General features: G+C 47.9%; 1 protein-coding gene and 1 pseudogene across 2 annotated transcripts; both read right to left on the bottom strand.

Moving 5' to 3' along the window:
* Positions 1 to 791: 791 nt before the first annotated feature.
* On the bottom strand, positions 792 to 21,931 carry RAE1 (ribonucleic acid export 1). 2 transcript variants are annotated; one of them, XM_008514040.2, is made up of 12 exons: positions 21,740 to 21,931; positions 20,362 to 20,458; positions 19,691 to 19,795; positions 15,627 to 15,719; positions 10,628 to 10,714; positions 9,574 to 9,660; positions 9,392 to 9,463; positions 8,312 to 8,419; positions 5,292 to 5,398; positions 5,131 to 5,206; positions 4,356 to 4,550; positions 792 to 1,234 (listed from the first exon to the last, which is right to left on the bottom strand). In XM_008514040.2, exons 2-12 carry the CDS (start codon positions 20,449 to 20,451, stop codon positions 1,148 to 1,150), a joined length of 1,107 nt encoding a protein of 368 aa, XP_008512262.1. In that variant the 5' UTR covers positions 20,452 to 20,458; positions 21,740 to 21,931; the 3' UTR covers positions 792 to 1,147. The 2 variants fall into 2 exon arrangements, with proteins under 2 accessions (XP_008512262.1, XP_008512263.1); XM_008514041.2 differs by having other exon boundaries at positions 21,171 to 21,750.
* On the bottom strand, positions 16,505 to 17,738 carry LOC103547054 (abl interactor 1 pseudogene; annotated as a pseudogene).
* Positions 21,932 to 22,868: the final 937 nt, after the last annotated feature.

The raw sequence follows: 22,868 nt of genomic DNA, 5'->3' as shown, positions 1-22,868 counted from the left end.
AATAACTTTTCAGGCTAAAAGACAGAGCCAGAGTTCATGGGTCTGAATTCATCTGTGATCGGACTACCAAAGAACTTAAACCACTGAGGGCAGGCAATCTCTTCCAGGAGAAAAGTTTATTTCCATTGCTTTTTATCAGTGGGCAAACACATCTTACAGTATCATCGATATGAGATTTCCACACTCAGCAGGTTACTTTACACACCAGCCCCAAACAGTAAGCATCAGAAGCATTTGGGGTCACGGGGTAAAAATGTAACATGCAGACTCAAAAGTAAAACAGTGAGTTGAGTTTCATTTTGGATACTTACCAATCAGGAATTCTAAATTACATGAAATAAAAAGCAGTACCTCAAAACCACCACTACTGGCAGCACGAGTTAAGAGCATTTCCCATGCAGGGGACCTGGGCTCTAACTGGAAGGCCACACGAAAGTCACCCACACGGGCCTGGCCCACAGAGGCCTGTCCCTCGGCACAAGGACCATCCCCGTTTCAGTCACAGGACACCTGCCCAGCAGAAGCGAAAAGCAGCAGGCATGTTAAAGACAGGAAGGGAGGAAGCAAAAGAAGAACAGGGTCAAACGCCACCAACGCTTGGAGAGGCTGTGGCCACACACTCCACGTGCAGACATGACCACAACTCAGGACTCCCTCTCTCCTAAGGTGCAGGGTTTCCGCACTTCCCAAAAGGCATCTGAAACCACACAGCAAACCCAGAGATGCTGCTGAGCGGGATGACCTCTTCAGAGCCTACGGGGTGGGCAAGAGGAGAGACGGACAAAGGGAGCTAGTAGGCAATCGTCAAAATATTTTATTACAAAATACAGTACAGGTTCACAGACTGCTTCCCAATGTTCTCTATCATGTACACGGCCGAATGAAGTGCTGCAAAATACCTGGCAGTGGCCCACAAGACTCTAACTTCTGTAATGACTTCAGTCTCCTTAGAGTTACAGAGGACGTCTGTAACGGGCAGTGGAATGGAGAGACGGCCGTCGCCGCGGCTGGCGGGGCTCCTGACTGCTGAACAATAGCGTCGTTTTCTCCATGGCTTACAACCCACCAAAAGCTGGGACCCAATTCGTACAGAGACGAGGCAGAGCAGAGAGAAAACAACTCTGGCCAACCCAGAAGTCTCTGGCCACTACTTCTTGTTCCTGGGTTTTAGCTCTTCAGCTGCATTACGCAGGAAAATGTAATTTTTCTTCTGGGGATTATAAAATTCATGTCCCTAAAGGGGAAAAAAACACAATGATCTTATTTTCAAAAAGCAAAAGTTAGCATTTTATGGGCACTTTTTATATGCCAAGTCCTGTGCTACATCCGTGAAGCATAAACTCTCCTCCAGGGGAAAAAAACAGGCAGATGGAGGGAAAGAAAACCACACTTCAATCAACAGCATAGGCCTCAGAGAAAAGGTTAAGGACTTGGTGGGAAGTTGTCTTCATGTCCCACTTGGACGACCTTTTACATAGCTATTTTTCCCGAGTCAAGACTCTCTAAGCCACCAGCACTCTAAGCCAAGACGACGGCCCTCAGGGAGCGAGGTCTTGGGGACGAGGCATCCCACATGGCATGGAGAGAGACGTGGAAGTACGCGGAGTGGTGGTGTGTCTGCTCCTGCCTGCGCTGAGGTGGAGGGGGGCCTGTGTAACTTCAGGGGAGCCTGGAAAACCAGGATCAGGCCAGGCTTTATAAAGGGCTCTGAACATCAGACTGAGGCCTTTGAACATTATCCCAGAGGGAAAAGGAATGGCAGCCACAAAGGCTGTAAATGACAATGACAGTGACATGAGAGATTTGTGTCTTAGGAAGACAGTGGAGTGCAGTGGGCAGGGCAGGTAAGAGGGACTTTCAGGTGACCCGAAGGGCCTCTGGGTGCACTCTGCCACCTGTACTGCAATGACGTTTTATTTTCATCCCTGGACAGATGTGCTGAGATGGTTAATTCTCATTATGATGTGCGAACTGCAGCTGCTCTTAAAGGCTGTGCTCAAGCAGCAGCACATAACATTAACACACGTGGTCATGATTTCATGCTGGAGGCAACTGGCTTTAAACTAAGAACACTGGAAAATTCCTGAAGCAACTTTTTAAAAATTAAAAAGATAATAATTTAAGTAACTGCCACTGAGAGCTGATGTTAATTGCTCAGATGAATTCATTTTGAGCAGCCTTCCAAGCAACGAGCTTTCTCAGTTGTCTCAATTTACTACTGTTTTTTCAATGCTTGCAATGCAGAGAGCCCTGAGTGTGATGTCAGTTAAACGCAGAGTTTTAATGCAGCTGCAGGCTGAGCATCTGAAGAAGAGGAGATCCACTGAAGAGCCCCATGGGGAAACTGAGGCCTCAAGCCACAATGTAGCTCCCACCCCAGCCAGGCAGAGCCAAAAAAGTGCACTCTGCAAAACTGAGCATGTGGCTTCCACGGGTGAGTGGATAAACAAACAGTGGTACAGCCACACCATGGAACACTACTTGGCAGTGAAAAAGAAAAAGACTACTAAAACACTCAACAGCATGGGTGAACTTCAAAATCATTAAGCCGAGTGAAAGAAGCCAGCCAAAAAGGAATACATAGTATATGACTCCATTTATATAAAATTCTAGAAAATGCAAACATCTCTAGTGACGGAAAGCTGATCAATGGTTGGAGAAGGGGCGGAGGATTATAGTGATACACAGGAAACTTCTGGGGGAGATAAAAATGTTATCTTGACTGTGGTGATGGTTTCATGGGTATGTACAGAAATTGAAACTGATCAAACTGCACACTTCAAATATGTGCAATTAACTGCATTTCAATTAGACCTCAGTAAAGCTGCTTAAAAAGGCCCACATAAGCAAAAGCTCAGAGAGCGTGCATACTCCCACAGGCCAGAGCAGCATCCATAGCAATGTGCTGAACGGGCAAGACGCATCACAGGAGACTGGACAGAGCTGGTGACTGCCCAGCTCTTCTGAGAGAGAGAGACTCAAAGGTGACACAAGAACTTACACCCCAGTGACCGGGCGGCGGTTAACTCAGAGGAACACGGAGAAGCGGCGAGCTGGGGGACAAAAGGAGACGGGGATGGGAAAAGCAGCGGGATTTGCGTCTCCTAAGTTAAGGGACTTAGGGGACGCCCAGGTGCAGACACCCTGGTGGGACTGGGATAGGGGAAGTGGGGAACGAAGTCAGGAAGCAAGTTAGAAACGGCGAAGTCATCAGCTTACGCGGGAATGCAGGCATGCCTGGAAGAAGCCTACGCAGAGCCAGTCAGGCGAAGCCGGCGGAAGGCTGGCCTCTAAGAGGCGCCGAGAACAGAAGCTAGCAAAGGATGGCGAGGAGCAGTCAGAAGCAGTAATAAACAAGAAAACAGAAACACCAGAGAAACCAAAGGAGAGAGGTTTGTGAAGGATGCAGGAAGGGATGGACCACAGTACCCAACACACACAGAAAGGAAGCTTCTCGACTAGACAACGAGGATGTCAGCCAACGAGACTGACTACAGTTCCAGGAGGCCAGGACCCTGCAGCGGGCTGAAGAGGGAACAGAAGCCGTGGGAGCGCAGAGGGCAGGTGTTAACCACTCTGGACAAGTTTAACAGAAAGGGACACAAGGTTTCCTCAGGCTTGCTTTAGAAAGGCCAAAGTGTGCGTGCTAACCAACAGAGGGGAAGGAGCTGGTGGGCAGGAGAGGAGAGAGTTTGAGAAGGGGCAGAAAAGAGCAGAATGGAGGGAGGGAACCTCGGAGGGAGGAGGGGACAGGCGGAAGGAGATCAGGCCAGTGAAGACGGACTGTGTGGAAACCAACAGAAGGACGGAGGGGGAGGCAGAGCCTCTCTGGGCGAAGCTGGCGACCTCTCCAGTCAGGAACCTCAGTTGCAGTGGTCTGGAACCTCAGCACCTAAGTGCTCTCTCTACCGTTATGCTGAGACACCTCAAAAATGCAGCCAGGACCCTGTCAGCCCTTCACTCCCCCCGGAAATGACAAACAAACAAAAATGAACGCCTCGGGCAAAAGCTCCATGCCCTGGCCCTGCTGACCCCTCCCGCCCCACCCCTTGCCGTGCCCACTTCGCCCTCTCCCAACAACCGCAACATCACTGAACGACCACACTCTTCCAGAGTGGCGGCCTCCAGTTCACCTGTCTTTACCAAGAGCTTCTGGGGGGCGGGTTCCCAGGGCAAGGCTCAACACGCGTGCTTTCTCTGAGTCCCCACAACCTGCAAGGGAGGCCCTGCCATTTCCTTCCACAGTGAGGTGACAGTGACCTGCCCCAGGACACAAGGCAAGTCCGGAGAAGAGTCTCAACTCAAGCCCAGGCCCTCCGACCCAGAGAGCCCACAGCGGGCCTGGGAATTCTCACCTTCGACCAGTCGTAGCTGGAAGCATACGCAAATATGTTTCCATTGTGGTTGAAGCAGCAAGCTGCTATCGGCTGATCCAACTGTTCCGAAGTTTTTAGTTTTGTTCTGGCATCTTTGTCCCAAAAGCTGAATCTACCATCAGATCCCACGGTTGCAAGGGTGCCATGAACAGGATGGAATGCGATTCCATTTACCTGCAAGGAGTGACACGTACAAGGAGGAGCGGAGACAGCAGAGGGAGGAGAAGTCAGGTCTTCGCCAGTGCGTGCCCCCCACTGCAGTTAGGAAACAACATGCACATTTCAAGAGAGCAGCTGCTGGCTGATCACAGGAGGAACCAGCCACGCTTCCTCCGTCAGGCGCCAGCCCAGAACCGTGTGTCGTCTCTTGTCATGAACAGAGGGCAGCAGAAGTTAACAAGCATATAGTGAGCGACACCAAGGAGTGAACCTAGGAAAATGTCTTTCCTTTTTTAGCAAACAGCAACTCCTCAGTTTTAAGTAAGTGTATCAACTGTCCACCAGCACTCACTGAGCGGGTGGAAGACCCTCCCCAAAGTCCTAAGCTTACATTCAGAATCAACAGTGAGAAAACGAAGACAGTCAATATGTTCACAAAAACAGAAAACTGAAACCTACGGCATAAGCCGTTTGTCGCCGGACATGAACCCCCACAATGACAAAGTGATCTTCTCTGATCCCATAATGACTCAGCTACCACCTCCAAGTCTAGTTTCTAGACGTATTCTCAAGGTTAAAGTTTCTAAAAACATACCGCATAGATGTCCTGAGGAGCTGAAGTATTGGTTCCATTTGATCGATGACATTTGAAGGTGAAGTTATCTTTGGCACTGAAAAACAAAGCCCCAACTAAGTTTTCCTTTGTAAAAAAAAAGTCTCAAGTGAAAATCTGCAAGCCGACTGAGTCCCACTTACGGGTTTGGGGGGTTGATGTAGTGAATAGCGACTCTCCCCTCGATGCTGCCCAGAGCAAAACCAGTTGGCTTGTTCTGTTTGTCCTTAAAAATAGCCACACATCGATGCTACAATTTGAAGAAAAAAAAAAAGTATATCATCACCATGTAAAATATAAGATTGCATAACTACTGTGAAGTTAAAGAATTTTCACCTCATTTTTGGGTTTTAGAAGAACCAGAAAGACATTACTCAAACATGGTATTTCTGTTCCTCTACTAAGCACTATTTTCTAATTTGAATAACCACTTGAATTCAGCCACGTGATTCTACGAATAAACTGTGCTTCTGTCTAGCTGCTGCTCTCCCTCTGCCACGGGGAAGGCCTTGCTGTCACTCCAGCAGTGCACGTGGTCCTCAGGGCCTCCCAGCCCCTAGGCTGGTGCTGGCTCCCTCCTGGGGAGGGAGGAAGGCACTGCAGTTTTAACCCTCCACTGACGAGGTGGATGCCCTCCAGCAAGTCACCCCATGTTTCTGTGCCTGTGTTTCCCCAACTGGAAAAGGGAAGTAGGGTCTCCCTGGCAATCACAGGGGAACAAGGGTAAAGTGGGACAGCAGCTGGGCCAGCACTTGCTAAACTGCAAACACGCTACAAGAAGGGAGACACTGCACTTGATCCAACATTGAGTTGAAGGGGCCCAAAGGAGGGCCCCCTGGACTCTATAGAAGATCCCACAGAAAGAGCCCAGGGCCCAGCCTCCTGGGGGAGAGAAGCAGGGACAGGTCCATCTGGGTTCTCACGTCCTCCTTCCAGTCATGACAACCTGGCCCAACCCAGAGGACGACCACTCTGCCTGAAGTGGACATTTTGGCTTCTATAAGGAGCTCTGGAGGCACTGGAGCTGGATCAGGGCCTGGGGGCTAAGCCATACAAGAGAAGGTAAAGAGCAGTTTCGGTTATCATGATACATGCTAGAGTATGCGAATTTCCTAAGTAAGCGGAAAAGTGTAGGCTAGTTCTATCTCTGCACCATTTGCTTTTCTTTTTTGAACAGTAAGTGCATTAATTTTGTGAATAGAAAAAGAATTAAGGAAAAGAGACAAAATTCTGTAAGTTCTTAGAGGTCAGGAGGAACTATGGCCGGCAAGGCTGTACCCATTGTGCTCAGCACAGAGTTTAACACCTGGCGCACAGACCAGGAACCGCACCACTCCAGAAGGTGCCATTTACAAGAACACACTGCACAGCGGCCCACGCAAGGTTGACGGCACTCCTCACAAGTGAAAGGCCAGACTGCCTGGCACAGGGTGGCAGGAAGTGAAGCCAGACCAGCCTAGGTTTTATCAAGGAGTCTGGGATTTGTCCGAAAGGAACTGAGGAGTCAGTGATGGCTTTTAAGCAGGGGCATGGCAAGACCAGATGCGCAATTACAAGAAAGAGCCCCTGACTCATGGATGCAGAAGGGACGGAAGGAAGGCAAAGATCCAAGCTCTCACAATCATTGAAAGAGACTTAACTAGAAGTGGTGGTAAGAAGGGAGTGAAACAAACAGATTCCAAAACACTGGCAGGGTAGAAGTGAGCCCAGAGATGAACGAGGCAGGAGAAGAGCAAAGGAGGGAGGAGGGATCGAGGATGATGCCTAGATTTCTGGCTGAGACAGCTAAGCAGCGGAGGGCCCGCTTAATGAGACATGGAGCACACGGCAAGGCCCAGGCTCGGGTGAGGTGGCAGGGAGGAGCAGGGTGAGACTGGCTGTTCACTCAGCAAACGTTTACAGAAGCCTCCACACATCAGGCCTGGCACCAGAGGCGGGGAATGAGGCAGCAATGAGTACAGAAAACAGTCTCCGGTCTCATGAGCTTATGTTCCAGGAGGCAAAACAAGACAAAGTAAGTAAAATATGTATGTGCGTGTACGTCAGACGTGTAACGCACACGTTAAGGTAGCAATTCCTTACCACATCTATTAGATATCTGTAGCACTAGGGCGAGCAGCCAGGGAGAAGCCTGAGAAGAGGTGACAATGACTCAAGATGTGCAGAAAGTGCTCCTGCGTGTGATGTGGGACAGCTCTGGGCTGAGCTGTTGGAAGACACGCAAAGGAGCCGTCAGACTGCAGATGTCCTTGTCGGGGGGCAGAGGGGAGGTCTGCTGGAGGTCTGAGTCTCCAGACCACAAGATGCGCCTCAGCGACAGCAGTGGGCGGGGTGAGGCTTCACTCAGGCAGAGAAGGCAACGGCCAAGGGCAGGCACCTGCAGGACCTCAACATACAAGAACCTCCAAGACAGATGCGGCAGCAGCCAGAGAGGCAGGACGTAAGAGCCTGGGACAAGAGAAACCAAGGACAAGACCTACAACTAGAATACACAGCTATGTACTTGGGGGCGGGGGGCGCTTTGGGGAGAAGGAGAAAAAAAAAGACACCAAGGACATAATGTTCAAGAACACGTAAAAATAGCATTATGCTAAGGCCCTGTTATGGTAAAATGAGTGCTGATCAGTATCCACTGGAATTACTGATGAGGAAACCACTGGTGGCCATGCCAAAAACAGTTTCGGTGAAGTAATGGGGGCAGCAGTCTCCACAGAGGAGGGTGAGAAATGAGTGGGAGGTAAGAAAGCTCATGCAATACGGCTGACTGCAATGGGAAAAAGGGATCCAGGGGGTACTGGAGGAGGATGTGGGATCTAAGAGTCCATGGCAAGTGGAAGACCGAGCTGAAGAGAAAACTGTCTGGGCACAACTAAGGCACAGCTGAATCTGGAAGCTGTGAACTGATAATGGGACCGATCCATGAGATGCACAACTTCATTCAACAGCATGCAGCTATCCAGGGGGATGTTTGGAGAGGACAGGTAAGTTGGGGCTCATCCAGAAATGGATAGTACGTACTCACTAAATATTTGTGCTTGCATCCTTAAAATCATCCCCTACGAAAATACTTCTGGGTTTCTGAAGTACAACTGCACCCCCCACGTGGCACTGACCACAAACGACAGGGGCCACAGACACGCTTCCAGGCCCGACTGAGAATCACCTGATGCTTCAGTGGCGACTCTATCCTCCTGAACTCAGAAGGCTGGCTCTCTAATTGGTAGACGATCAGTCCCCTCTCCGCGGTTGCCACCACGGCCATAGGATATATCTAGGGAGTGGAGGAAAGCAGAGACATACTTAAAATGACGGAGTGTGCTTCTTTCATACCAAAGCACCAGATCAATTTTTTTAGTCACAAAAATAAGCTAATTTTTTTAAGTTTAAAAATCTAATGATATCAACACGTTTTTCATGAAAACCTAGAGAAATCATATTTGAAAGGAGAACATTCATATATTCTTAAAAGACTCATTTTTTAAAACTGTAATAGACATGCATATTTAGAAAACGTACTGAGGAAGAGAGAAGAAATGAAACCAGCTACAGCATCCCTTCGAATGCTAAGTGGTGTTGGCAGTATGGTACATTTTACTCCAGTCTTTTCTGAGCACTGTACATGCACAGGTGAGTGTGGAAAGCTCTAAGGATTCGTGCCCTTTCCTCCAAGCGTGCACCTCTCCCATGTGCCCGAGTGAGCCCGCCAGAGGGCTCAGCTGACCACTGCAGACTTGCTGGCCTGTTAGGTCACCTCCAGTGTTTCACCACAGTACACAGAACACAGACCATCTAAAGGTTTATTTTTCTCCTGATAAAATCCTAAAAGTGGAATTACTGGGCCGTTGGTATAAAACTTTAAGACATGACTAAACAGATGGAGAAAGTTCTTGAGTTTCTCTCCCACTCAGAGATAGTCCCCCAAAATCTAGTAGGACATCACAAAGTTATTACCAGGTTTCCCACAGCCATACCATAAACGTCATATACTGACGGCATGTTGCTAATCTGCATATGCTCAAATAACAAGCGACAAAAAACATGACACCAGTATTGAGGAATTCTGGAAGAGATGCAGCACAAAAGTCTCCTGCTTTATAAGATGACTGAGGCAATCTGAGCCATATCCCCTGTGTCTAGTGTTGAAGTTTCAGGGATTTTAGATTACCCTCTAATAGCAAGATGTTATAAGGTAAGAAACGCTATTTGTTTAAAGAAAATATATATGAAGGTAGAAGTTCTTTACCACGTCAGCACAGTAACACCTTTCGGGGAGTTGCAAAACCATCATAGGATTTGAGGATCGTGTATCCCAAAACTAAAAGAAAAAAAAGCCGGCAGTAAGTGACCATTCAGAGCTAAAGCACAAGCAGTGTACAAAGAAACGCCAGCCTTGGGCGGGCCGTGCAGTCTGACAGCAGACCATACCTTCAAGGTCTTATCCCAGCTCCCAGTCATCACACAGCTGTAGTTCGGTGCTTTGATCCAATGTATGGTTTTAACGGGAGCATCATGCTTTCAACAAGACAAAACCAAAACCGATGAAGGTAAACATAACAAGGCACTCAACAGCTTTAATTCTAGAAATTCAAGGATGAGGAACTAACTTAAATACTGAGGGCATACGCAACAAAACCCAAAGGACTATTTTAGCCCCTCCTCACGACCAAAATACTCAATTTAACACAGAACAAGTATCTACCTTCCACTCTAACAAACTTGAGTTTGATTTTGCCCATAACTAACTAGTATGTGAGAGAGAAAGTAAGCCTCTCCCTCGGAGGAGAGGTTCAGAAATAACTGGTAGGGAACTCCACCAGTTTCATTTATTCTCTAAGGTGGCAGAGTTAAGAGATCGAGGAGATGCATCTAGCACCCAGCACTGTGACTCAGAGTAGCTAACACTTTTCTGAAAATGTTTCAGTGTCAAGAGGCCCCTCCTCACAGTCAGAGCCTCTGGGTCTAGGTTCTTCACTCCTTCTGCCCTTCCTAGCGGTCGTCACACAAGCACCTGCGGTGGCCCCTGAGCAGGCTGTAAAAGCTCCATGGCCATGAGGGAGTGGCCCTCTCACGGCTGCCTCTCCCTCAATGCTGGCGCCTGGTGGATGGCAGGCACTCAACAAACACTCGTGGAACGAACAGGTGACCAAAGGCAGTGGAACAAGGCAAGTCACATACGAGTGCTGGATGTCACACACGGCAACACTGAGGAGCACCTGTGACATTTTCTTTAATAGATTTGTGTCACTAACTCCTTATGACGCCATCCTCATCTACACATACATGGAAGACCCATGACAGAATAATCTGTGAAATGCTAGTGAGAATGTGAATGGTTATGAAACTGGTGTTATTTTTGAAGTACAATTGATTTGGTACAGTCAAACTGCATTTTTCCCGTCAGAGTCATTATAACTGAAGAGTCATCCCCCCCCCGCACACCAGCCTTGCCCCCCTCTTTGCAGAGGGTGAGTTTCTATACCTGTGCAATCTGTATCGCCTGATTACTGTTGAGGTCCCACATTTTGGCAGTTTTATCACATGATGCTGTAAATACTTTGCTCCCATCCTAAAATAAAATGGAGAAAATCTCTCATTCTAAGAAAAATAAAATCTCTAAATGTACATTTAGATATTAGGGCGAACATAATGAGGCCGGTTTTGTTTCGAAATTTTTATTTTTCCAATTTTTGGGGGGCTAGTGTATTGCAAACTATAATGTCATATATAAAACACACTTTCAGCCCTATTGTTTATTATTGATTTATTTTTCTAAGAGCTACTACATAAACAGGATAAAAAAAATTTAAAGGGTACTTAAAGTTATATTGTGAAAACCACGTCTCTCCCTACCGCTGACCCCTCAGAGCAGCCACGGGCCACTGTGTACCCTCCAGGAACAGCCTTTGTACAGCACGTATCTATGTGTGTACCAGGGGCCACTTCAAAAATCTTTTCTGATTTTCATCAATTTGAAGCCTTCATAAAAGTTGCTAGAAGAATACAATCAGTGCCCATAAACCTGCATTCACCAGGGTAAACGTTTCGTCACATTTACTGTTTCTCTTCCCCCTCTCCGTATATATCTATATCTCTATCTAAATCATGACTTTTGTTCAGCTCAATATCTAACAGCATTCCAAATGCATGCAATAAAACTACACTAACTGACAAAAGTCATCGGTCCTACAGAACCTATAGCTTAAAAAATTAGCAGTCGTGTAACAGTTTTCAACATATTCACGTACAGAACTCATACAGTAGGTCAGTCAAACAGAAGAAGCACAAGGTAACTTAAAATGAGAGGAAAAGTACTGAATCGAAAGTCTAGACCAGTGGTCAGCAAATATTTTTCTTAAAGGGCTATACAGTAAATATTTCAGTCTCTGCAGGTCAAAAGGTCTCTGCTGCAACTCCTTCACTATCACTGCAGCTTGAAGGCAGCCACACACATTGTATAAATGAAGAAGTGTGGCTAAAGTTCCAATAAAACTTTATTTACAAAAGCAGGCAACGGCCCAGTTATGGCCCATGAAGCACGGTTTGCTGATCCCTGGCCTAGACTGTTTCCTTTCTGGTTTCATAGCTCAAAAGAGATTCACTACCATCCTCCCCCAGCAAAAACTTGCTCCCAACTGAAGTCACCAGTCCTCTATCGGAAAAAAGGGAGAAAATCTGCTTCTCCATTAACGAAGCTATAAGGAGAACTCTGCTGGTCCTTGGAAACATATCGCCGTCTGGAGGGAAGGCTGAGGCGGAGGGAAACCGTGGCCTCTCCATGTCGTCAGAAACGCCGACCCTCCCAGCCATAAGCAGCACTACGGTGTAGCGCACGCCAAACCCCAGCGGACATACAGACCCCAGCACACATACAAACCCCAGCGGACATACAGACCCCAGCGCACATACAAACCCCAGCGGACATACAGACCCCAGCGCACATACAGATCTAGAAGCTAAGCCACCAAAGGGCCAGGTGGAGGAACGACAGCTGAGTGCTGCCCGCCCAGCTGCTCCAAGGTCTGCCTGCCAGGGCCGCACAATGAGCCGTGTCCTCGGACTGCCAAAGAACCGCCTTCACCACGCTGGGCTTTCACGCCTCACAGGAGCTCTGGCTCCTGCGCTTATACGCCCTCCTCTCCCTGAAGGCCGCCCCTCCCAGGCTGGTGCGCATTCCCGCGAGCCCCAGGAGGGAGGCTGCCAAGCGGATGGGCCCTGGAGCCAGGAAGCCCTGGGTGTAGGCTCAGCCTCTCACCTACTACATGCCTCCAGCGAGTCCCTCAACCACCTCCTGACGGGCCCCACGCCAGTCACTATGTAGACTTAACCGAGCCATCCCGACTCCACTGTCTGAGATTCTTCCTTGTTTCGGTGTTTGTCCTAAGAGACCAGGAGTCCCATGGGCACAGAAGACTCGCCCACCTCGGCTACTGTGATTTCCACCACATTCCCAGTGGTTGGCACACGATGATAGGTGCCTGATAATTATTTGCTGAATTAAATCACGCTATTATCGGTTGTAATTTTCATTATTATCTTCATTTTATAAGTGAGGAAACAGACTCAGAGAAATTAAGAACTTGGCAAAGTCAAAAAGCAGAGGAGAGAGTTGAAATTTGAACCTAGGCCTGGACGGGAAGAGACAGACAATGCTCAAAAAGCTAGAGGCACATGGTTTACTTTTCTGTAAAGATTCAGCTCAGTTCTTGCCTCTTCTGTGAAAGGCTCATGGCGCCCTTCCCAAACCTTTCCACTGCGTTCTGCGCTCCCTCCAACCCAGCCCCGCTCCTCGCGCCTCTCTCAGAACTCAGCTCACTGCCTGGGGCTCTCCATCCCACATCGGAGTCCTCCACTGGATGGGGGCACAACACGCAGAGAGGAAACAGCTGTACACATTTTTGTAAATGCCAACAGCCACTCAGTAACATTTGAGCGAGAGAACTCCTGTATCTGTTAAGTCTATTTCTTACCATAATTTATAAGAAAGTTTACAATTCTGATCCATTACCTGATCAGTAAAGAAAGACAGGCAAAATATATTAGAAACATTTAAAATCTACTTGAGCTGCTACTTTTCCATAAACTAACAATAAGGCAAATTAAAAATAAGTTGTATCTGTAATAAACGTGTCACTTTTTAAACTGTTTTCATATATCTATTATTAGCCTCACAATAACCCAATCAAATCTATCAGGAATACAAACAACAGAAAGGACTTTAATCACTCTCAGAGCTAGTGATTAAAACAGGAGCAACTATGGCTCCTGAACCAATTCAAAATATTTATAAATAGTAGAATCATTTATTATTTATAATAAATAAATTTATAAACAAAATTACATAAATGTATGGTGCAAATAAAAATGGTGATGTAAAATAGAGGAGCCTGGTGTTTCTCCTGAAGTTAAACATGCACTCGCCATACGGCCCAGCAAGCCCGCTATTGGATATTCACCCAAGAGAAACGAAAACTTGTATTCACAGAAAATCCAGTACACAAATGTTGACAGCAGCATGACTCACAATGACCAAAAATGGAAAACAACCCAAATGTCCTTCAAGTGGTGGACGGTGCACAGGAGAACCCGCGCAATAGAACACTGCTCAGCAGTGAGAAGACACACTGCTGACCTGACCTGTGGGACCTCAACTGCATGATGCTCCAGGAAGCCAGACACAAAAGGCTACACACGGGATTCCGTTTATACGACATCCTGGTAAAGGTAGAACTACACGGACAGAAACTCATCAGTGGTTTCCAGGGTCTGGGAGTTGAGACTTGACTACAAAAGGGCAGGAGGGAATTCTGAGGCTGAGGATCTGTTCTATCTCTTGACCACAACCCTACGCATTTCTAAAAACTCACAGAATCATACACTAAAAAGATTCAATTTTACTGTCTGCAAATCACATCTAACATGACTAAAAAAATACACACAAGGCCTGGGCAGGGCCTCGAGGCTCAGCTTCCTTAGCATGGAGGAGCACCCACCTGCCTCTGACCCCATCAGGGCCTGTCTCCTCCCTCCTCCCAGGTCAGCCACAGGCAGGAGGGAGGAGAGCCAGGCTGGGCCCCTCCCCTTCTGCCTGGGGGCCACTCCACAGCCGCAGCTCTCGCTGCACTTGCCACAGGTACCTCACTCCCTGTTGGTTCCTTCGGAAATGGTCCCTTCACTAAACCCTCCCCAATCACCCACACTCGTCCCAAAAGGATAAAAAAAGAAAAGCTCAGAGCTGAATAAACTTGAACACATTTACTTATACTGCTGACGTTCAGGATTTGAGAGGAAAAAGAATTTCAAAAAACAGAGGCCAGCTGGTGGCATAGTGGTTAAAGTTCACACACTCTGTTTCAGCAGCCCGGGGTTCATGGGTTTGGATCCCGGGAGCAGATCTACACACTGCTCATCAAGCCATGCTGTGGTGGCATCCCACATACAAAATAGAGGAAGATTGGCACAGATGTCAGCTCAGGGCTAATCTTCCTCACAAAAAAAGAAAAGAAAAAGAATTCAAAAAAATCAAAACACCTCAAAAGTCTAATACAGGCATACCTCAGAGATATTGCAGGTTTGGTTCCAGACTATTGCAATAAAGGGAGTCACACAAATTTTTTGGTTTCCCAGTGCATATAAAAGTTACGTTTACATTATGTCTTTAAAAAAACCAATGTGCATACTTTAATTAAAAAATATTTTATTGCTAAAAAATGCTAACCATCATATGAGCCTTTTGTAAGTTGTAATTTTTTTGCTGGTGGAGGCTCTTGTAAAAAGCACGGTATCTGCAAAGTGCAATAAAATGAGGTATGCCTGTAATGGAAAAGGATTAATTTTTTCCATAGGATTTATTTTCTGGGATAGTAAATTTCTAGCTTCTTTTTTTAAAGATTGGCACCTGAGCTAACAACTGTTGCTAATCTTCTTTTTTTTTCCCTTTTTCTCCCCAAATCCTCCCAGTGCACAGTTGTATATTTTAGTTGTGGGTCATTCTAGTTGCGGCATGTGGGATGCCGCCTCAACATGGCCTGATGAGCAGTGCCATGTCCACGCTTAGGATCCGAACCTTTGAAACCCTGGGCCACCAAAGCAGAGCTCGCAAACTTAACCACTTGGCCACGGGGCTGGCCCCAAACTTCTAGTTTTAAAACAACATAAGGTCGTGGCACATTTAGAGGTAGGAAAGGCTTCAAGAAATTATCTAATCCCTTGCTCAAGGAAACATGTCAATAAATTAATGGATTTTTTAATGCAAGAAAGGCTTTCAGAGAGACCAACTAAAGCTAACATGACGAAAGGTAACTGCTACATTAGGAACATCAATAAACTACTATATTTACAGTCAGAAACTTAGAATTGGTATAATGTCCACACACACATGCTATTTGTGTTCTGAGTTACATAAAAATAGAAACACATAAACATTCCGAATTACACTCTACACTGTGTAGAAGAAAACACTGAAGCTGCGTGAGCCTTACGTCACTCCAGCAGACGTCCAGGACAGGCCCCGTGTGCATCTGCTGGGCTTTTGGAATAGTCTGTCCACTGTCTTGAACTTCCCAGCAGCGAACCTACAGTAACGAAACAAATTGATGCAAACACAGCAATTAATGATATATCACATGCACTGCACATCTAATAACGAATGGGATACAATTTAAATATAATCGGACTCCTCACATCAACTTAATTAACTTTAAGAACAAAGCCACTGAAAAGCATATGCAAGTAGCTATTTTCCTATTCCTAAGCTATTAAATATACAAATTCTACTGCTTATATTTAAAACCACAGATAATTTTCTCATCACATCTATGAGATATAACTGTCTACTAAAGTTGAACGTTATCCATTACCATTCAGAGAATCTACACCAAAGGGGAAACTGATCTTTCTTCTCTGCATAGTTTACTCTGATTTTTTATATCATCTTTCTCCTGATTATATAAGTAATGCATTTTACTTAAAGTTTTTTATCACAAGTCAGTAAAAATGACCTTAATCTGACTACAGATAATATGGTTAATAGTTCAGTGTGCTTTCAGTCTTTCTACGTACATATATTGTCCTCAAAAAGCAGATTACACGGTATCTTCACTTTTTTTTTTGATTTATTTTTTAAGTTTTCTGACTTTAATATTAGTCTGACACAGCATTAGTAACCATGCTGCACTGAAACATGTAATGGTACAATCTGAACCATGACTTGTTAAATGTTATACCCCACTCCCCCCAGAATATTTAGGCTGGTCCTCAAGGTAACAACGTGTAAGCACATAAGCATGATCAGTTACGGACAGCCTCCCATACGAACTGCTATTTAGCAATACACAAACTGCCTCCAAGATTTATGCTTACAGGTAGACATTCAATTATACCAATAAAACAGCCTATCCTGAAAATATGGGCACATTTTAAGACATCTTAAGACAATTCTGTTAGCCATAATGGTCCCACAGTATGACTGAGTAGTAAGAATCTACTTTAAAAGCAAAAGAATTTAATCAGTATAGTGCATGACTGATTCGACATAGTTCCCAGGGAAGAGACCGGTCACTTGATTGCAGACTCCTCCATACCAGCCATCGTCATTCTTCTTTATTACATGAATGATTGCACCCTCCATAAATGATAGCTCATCATCTTTGTCTTTTGTATAATCATATATTGCCACAACTTTCTCAATATAATTCTTGGGGGCCCAAGAAGGATCCCCATCTGCATATGGATCATTATACTGAACCACCGCAGCCTCCTCATCTTCATAATCCACTGGAGGTGGTGGTGGCGGAGGTGGAGAGTGATCAAACATGGGAATGTCATCTGGTGGGGGTGGGGGTGGTGGAGCTGGACTATCAGCAACTGACTGGTCCAACAGTGGGTGGTGAGGGTGTAGGCACAGCAACGGGAATGCCAATACTGCTGCTTCCACTGTTTTCTCGACTTCCACTTCCTCCACTACTTTCACTGTGTGTCCTCGGTCTCTGATTTGAAGCTGTCCTGCCTGGACTATGCTGACTTCCGAGCTTAGGAGGACTTGTCACGCAGTCATTAGGAACTGGTGGGGGTTTAACAGGTTCCAGGGTTTTGTAAGGAGTATTCTGCCCCAGCGTTCCCCGCCTAATGTGGGAGGACTCGGTGGCTTCTGAGTAGGAGGATTTGTTCTTGATAGAGTGCCAGTTCTTGCAGGCTGGTTATTTCCATGCTCGACACCATGGTCCCCATCACCCAGCACTGTACAGTCAACAGGTTTCCGAATCTACCTTACAGGGCGCTCCATATTTGTGGGTGCTATTTTGTGAGTTCTTGATGTATTCTTGTTTGTTGTCAAAATACCAATCTCTCTTCAAGCCAGTTTCTCTTTACGAAATGTCCACAGTGTGTGAAATATGATTGATGGAAGATGACATTCTCCAAAGCTGAGGCCTGGACATCCAGCAACTGGAGGACATTGTTGGCCAACGCACTTATTTGATAAGCAACACTAGCTAGGGATTGGGTTGTGCAGGCTTTGGTCTCTTCTAAAGCTCTTCTCTTGTCTGCAGCCTGTATGTAGTTGTTCTTACAGTAGTCGGCCACCAGGATGAGGTTCTGGTAACTCTCTCTCAGTGCCCTCTTCCCAGACGGGATCTCCTCCTCTAGTAACATCTGCAGCTCTGCCACTTTCTACCCCTCCACAGCGCTTCCTCTCGCTTTAAAGAGACAGAAGCAGCAAGGTCTGAGGAGCCTCAGAGCACCTCACAGCCCGGATACAAGCCCCCTACCCACCCGGTATTGTCAGTATCTTCACTTTTTTAATTGCAGTTTTTCTCACTTGCATTGTTAGCCTATGTGCCATTAAACAGTCTTCTTTTTTAATTTTTGAGGAAGTCTGGGCCCTGAGCTAACATCCATGCCCATCTTCCTTTACTTTATGTGTGGGACGCCTACCACAGCATGGCTTGATGAGCAGTGCATGGGTCCGTGTCAGGGATCCAAACCCGCGAACCCCGGGCCACAGAAGCAGAGTGTGTGAACTTCACCGCTCAGCCACCGGGCTGGCCCCTCTTCTGTTTTTCAGCAGCAAATCAGCTGAAATCTTTCAAGAAACTACATGTAGACAGCAAACCTGCTCAGTCATGACTACCTTCCTCCCCCTACTGCTCTCCTCCCCTCAGCCCCCAACAGCCTCCCAGTAGCAGGTCACAGGTTGAAATCTTTTCCAAAAACTGTTTTTCTTTTTAAAGATGTTTTATTTTTCCTTTTTCTTCCCAAAGTCCCCCGGTACACAGTTGTGTATCTTTAGTTGTGGGTCCTTCTAATTGTGGCATGTGGGATGCTGCCTCAGCATGGCTTGATGAGCAGTGCCATGTCCATGCCCAGGATCCGAACCAGCGAAATCCTAGAACACCAAAGTGGAGCATGCGAACTTAACCACTTGGCCATGGGGCCAGCCCCTCCAAAAACTCTTAAAATGGTATTCCATCACACAGACATACCATAAATTATCATTACTATTAAGTATTACAATTTTCAACATTTTCACCTGCACGAGGACTTTCTGAAATGAGGCAGTATGAGCTTCTGGCTCAGAGTACAGAGCCCGGGCCAGACTGCACGATCAGCATCCCCCTTTGCCACTCACTCAGCCACAGGACCTGGGCCAGTGACTGGACTCCCCTAAGCCTCACATCCTGCTTCAGAAGACGCAGACGACAGCGAGTTCACAGTGCTTCAGCAGGTGTGGAGATCAATCCAGACAGCTCATAGCAGGCACATTATCGAGAGCCTCCTCCAGACCCAGAAGGGGAATCACTGAGACCCAGGGAATAAACTTAAGGATTTCCAACAAATATCGCTGACGACCCTCCAGAAGAGCTGTGCCAATTTACATTCCTACCAGCGGTATCTGCAAGGTTTCAGCTTATCCTCACTGGCACCAGGTAGTATTCTTTTTATTTTTGTTAATTTGAAAGGAAAAAAGTGTCTATCCTGTAAATCTCCATTTGTCTGATCACGAGTGTGACTGAGTGGCCCCAGCTGACTCTGACAGGCCCGTTGCACTCCTCTGTGAAAGGCCTCCTCATGTCCTTTGCTTACTTTGCCACCAAAGTTTTTATCTTTCTTTTCATACATTTTTTAGTTTTCTTGGCAAGTACAATGTCTCTGCAGGATGTGTGCTATTATCTAAAGCTGAAAAAGTTTAACATACGCCGGAAGAACATTTTCAGGATGCCTAGAAGGGCAATTCAGGTACGCCGTCAGGACGACATTCACTCTCCATGAAGACTTCATGTGATTTGGGCATACGCCTCCAGACGCAGAACTAGACTAGGAACCTGAGCTATGCCCACAAGCTGGCTTTCTTAACAAACAGTGCGACAACACGGGAGGGCTGCCATTCAGAAGGGTTCACACCCTCAAAACTGATTTCTTAAAAAAAGCCATGAACAAGCCTTAGCTCTACTTTATTCACTTGGGAAAGAATGGGGCCAAAAGAAAAGCTAACCTTGCCCATACAAAGAGAGACGACGCATAGAACATGCATTTTAGGAGCACTTACATCATTAGCCCACGATCCTGCAATAAGAAAGTTCCCCGGCAAGGTGGGTGGGCTAAAAGATAGACAACCAATGCTATCATCAGGAGAGGACGTCACTTCAATATCCTGGGGGGAAAGTTAATGTTAAAATGTATGCATCATCACAATTTCATTCAAAACTGCTTTTTTTCTCTCTAAACACCCCATGGTGGACTTTCCTTATGCTCAGAAACTAACTGCATTAGACCTTTCTCACTTTGATGAGAAAGGGGAGGAGTAAATACGCCAGGGAAAGTGCTAGCCCTGCTGGGACCGAAGCAGCACTCCGAACGACATGCCCACAGCCACGTCTCCCAAACAGCGGCCCACCAGTTCACTCTCGCCCAGTTATCGGCCGCCTCCCTCCCCTGTAGAAACTCTGATTCAACGGTTGTGGGCTGGGCCCCCGGGAACGTGCAATTTTAACAAGCACCTCAGGGGATTCTAGTGACCCAGAAAGTCAGGGAGAACAGGACACTAGTCCAGGGAACACACAGTTTCTGTGCTCCAGGGTTTGAGAAAGCGGGCTAGACAAAGTTTCAGAGCTTGCACCCCAAAGGAGGTTCCCACGCCATCTGGGTTTCTCCCACTGTCATTGAAGCGGGAAAGCCTGGCCTGCACTGTCCACACACTCCTTGAAGCTTCCGTACTACCTTCATTGGGTTGTGATTATCTGTGGTTGTGCTGCCAAACATGCTGGTCCCACTAGTTCCAAAACCTGAGGTTGTTCCAAACAGACTCATTTTGGCCCTAAAAAATAACGGAAAACGTTAAGAACAGGTCCTTTCTTAAGTAATAAATATCACTGAGAGACAATATAAAGATAAGTCACAGAAGAGAAATAAGACAGTCTAAATGGCTTCATGTCAGACTTTCCTCTCCGGAAGTGATCTAAATATATAATAAACAGAGTACTTCTTAAAAATAAATTCTCTATTTTAGGATAGGTTTTCACAAAAAAATTGTAAAGATAATAGAGTTCTCACACATCCCACACGTATCTCCAACTCCCCCCTTCCCGCCCTCCCTCTCCGCGAGGCACCCCAGCTCTGACGATCTCCCCCTGCCCATCAACAAGCAAGCTCCCCGCCCGCCCCCCGGCGCATTCCTCCAGCTGTCCCTGCAGCGTACAGCCTGCAGCCTGCAGCCTGCAGCCTGGGATGACGTGCCCTCCCCCAGGCCGCCGGCTGTCTGGGTTTCACTCCTCGGCTCCCAGGGGAAGAGTAGCCTCCTGAGAGCTCTCTGGCGTGCTGGAAACGTTCTGAAACTGCACCGTGGCGATGGGCCCTCAACTTCCCAAACCACCAAAAAGGGCGCCGTAAACGGGTTATGGCTGTAGGTCTTCCTTCGACACAGCGATCAGAAGCATCTCTTTAAAGACAGTCGCCTCCTCGGAGGCGTCCCTGCCTCCCTAAGGGGACACCCGCGCCCGCCCGTCGCGTCCCCGCTTTCTGCACGGCACCTGCCACCATCTGGGAGTTCCGGTCTGCGGCCCGCGTCTTCCCGGGAGAGGGCCAGCTGCCGAGGGCGGGGAGCCGCCGGGGTCCGCCCCCAACAGGCCCGCGGCCCCGTTTAACAGACCCCCGCCGGGGAAGCGTGTGCGCGCGCGCGTGTGTGGGAGCATGTGGGCGCGTGTGCAACGAGCACTCGGCGGAGGAGACAGAACAAAGAGACTCAGCTCGGGGAGCGGCGAGAGCACCGCAGGCAGCCGAACAGCCGCCGGGGAGAGGCCCAGGGACGCCCCACGCACAACGGTCGGGCGGGCCCCTCCGAGGAGCAGCCGGCGCGTAGCGGGGAGGGCCCAGCCGGCAGACGCCGCCACCGGCTCCCCGACCCTCCCGGGCCTCAGCTTCCCCACAAGGCAAACGCCGGCTCAGACCCGGGGTGCCCCGACGGCCCTTCCCGCCCTCGCGTCTCCCGGGGCTGTGTCGGTTGCCCGCTCGCGCCAGAGCCTCGCCGCGGGAGACCGGGCCCGGGACCGGCCCGGGCGCGCCATGGCGGCGGCCCCGAGGGCAGGCGGCACGGGCCTACCTGGGCGTCGCGCTGCAGCGGGAGGGGCGCGGAAGGCTGCGAGACCGCTGCGGCGCGGGGGCGGCGAGGGCGAAGCGCGACCAAGCCTCCCGAGAGCCCAGGTCTCCTCACGCCGGCGGAGGAAACGGCCCAATTACCGCGAGACACGGCGCATGCGCCCCCTAGCCACTTCCGGTACCACCCGGAAGTCCGGGAAAGCAGAAAAGGCTCTTCCTCCAGGGAGGTGATGGCACATGCGCAGAAACGCTATTGAGGCCGAGGAGAACTCCTTGTGCCAGCAGTTTGCGGATTGGTCGAAAGCTGATGTAGCCGACGCTAGCGGGCGCAGGAGCGCTTTAATAAATCTGCCGTCCTGACTAGTGGAGGGTAGTTAGTATTTTCTCGTGTGAATTAAAAATCTAGTAGAATTCTGAGGCTGCCAATTCAAGTCCAAGGCCATCCGCCGAGAAGCTGATAGGGCGCTGCCTGGGTTCCTGTCCTAGCATCTCTGTTTGCCGCCTCGGGTATCCTGAGCCATCGGGGCTTTTGGACCTCTTTCCAGCTGTGAGATAGGGATAACGATGCCTAAGTTCCGGGGCTGTTTCTTCATTAGGTTCGAGTGAAGTAAGAGACGTGAAAGGTTTTTGCTAAGTGTAAAGTTGCATAAACATGTTAAAGGGCTGTTAGGACACACGTGCCAATTCCGCATATTTCAGGTGGTTGCTTTGTTCCCCTTTTCGGATTGTCAGAAGGAAACAAAGGGCGGGGGAGGGGGATCTCCTGAGGTTGTGGTACGTACGCTGGATCTTCTCTGTTACTACTCAGTGTGGTCTGCATACCAAGAGCCTTAACATCTGCAGGGGGCTTTAGGATCCGCGGAATCTAGTCATAAAATGCAAATTCAGGAGGTCCGGGGTGGGCCCGGGAACCCAAATTTCTAGCAAACTGTCAGCTCGGGGTGCAGGGACCATGCACCACAGTTGAGCACGAAGGATCTAGATCAGTATTTAGAATCATTTGGGGCAGCTTTTAAAAGGCCGGCTGCTTGGGCGTCACCCTCTGATTCTGATTTGGTTGATCTGGGGTGGAACGGAGGGAATTAATATTTTTACAAAGCTCCCCAAGTGATTCTAAGATGCAGCCAAGATTG

Source organism: Equus przewalskii, chromosome 21 (assembly GCF_037783145.1).
Source record: "Equus przewalskii isolate Varuska chromosome 21, EquPr2, whole genome shotgun sequence".
Lineage (NCBI taxonomy): Eukaryota > Metazoa > Chordata > Mammalia > Perissodactyla > Equidae > Equus > Equus przewalskii.
This window is presented reverse-complemented; position numbering and strand designations above follow the sequence as displayed.

What these genes read in the sequence shown, in the direction of transcription:
- RAE1 (XM_008514040.2), bottom strand. Translation starts at nt 20,451, where the DNA reads ATGAGTCTGTTTGGAACAACCTCAGGTTTTGGAACTAGTGGGACCAGC. An exon ending in CAGGATCGTGGGCTAATGAT is followed by an intron (nt 15,720 to 19,690) that starts GTAAGTGCTCCT and finishes TCGTTACTGTAG; the next exon opens with GTTCGCTGCTGGGAAGTTCA. An exon ending in CCAGCTACGACTGGTCGAAG is followed by an intron (nt 1,235 to 4,355) that starts GTGAGAATTCCC and finishes TTTCCCCTTTAG; the next exon opens with GGACATGAATTTTATAATCC.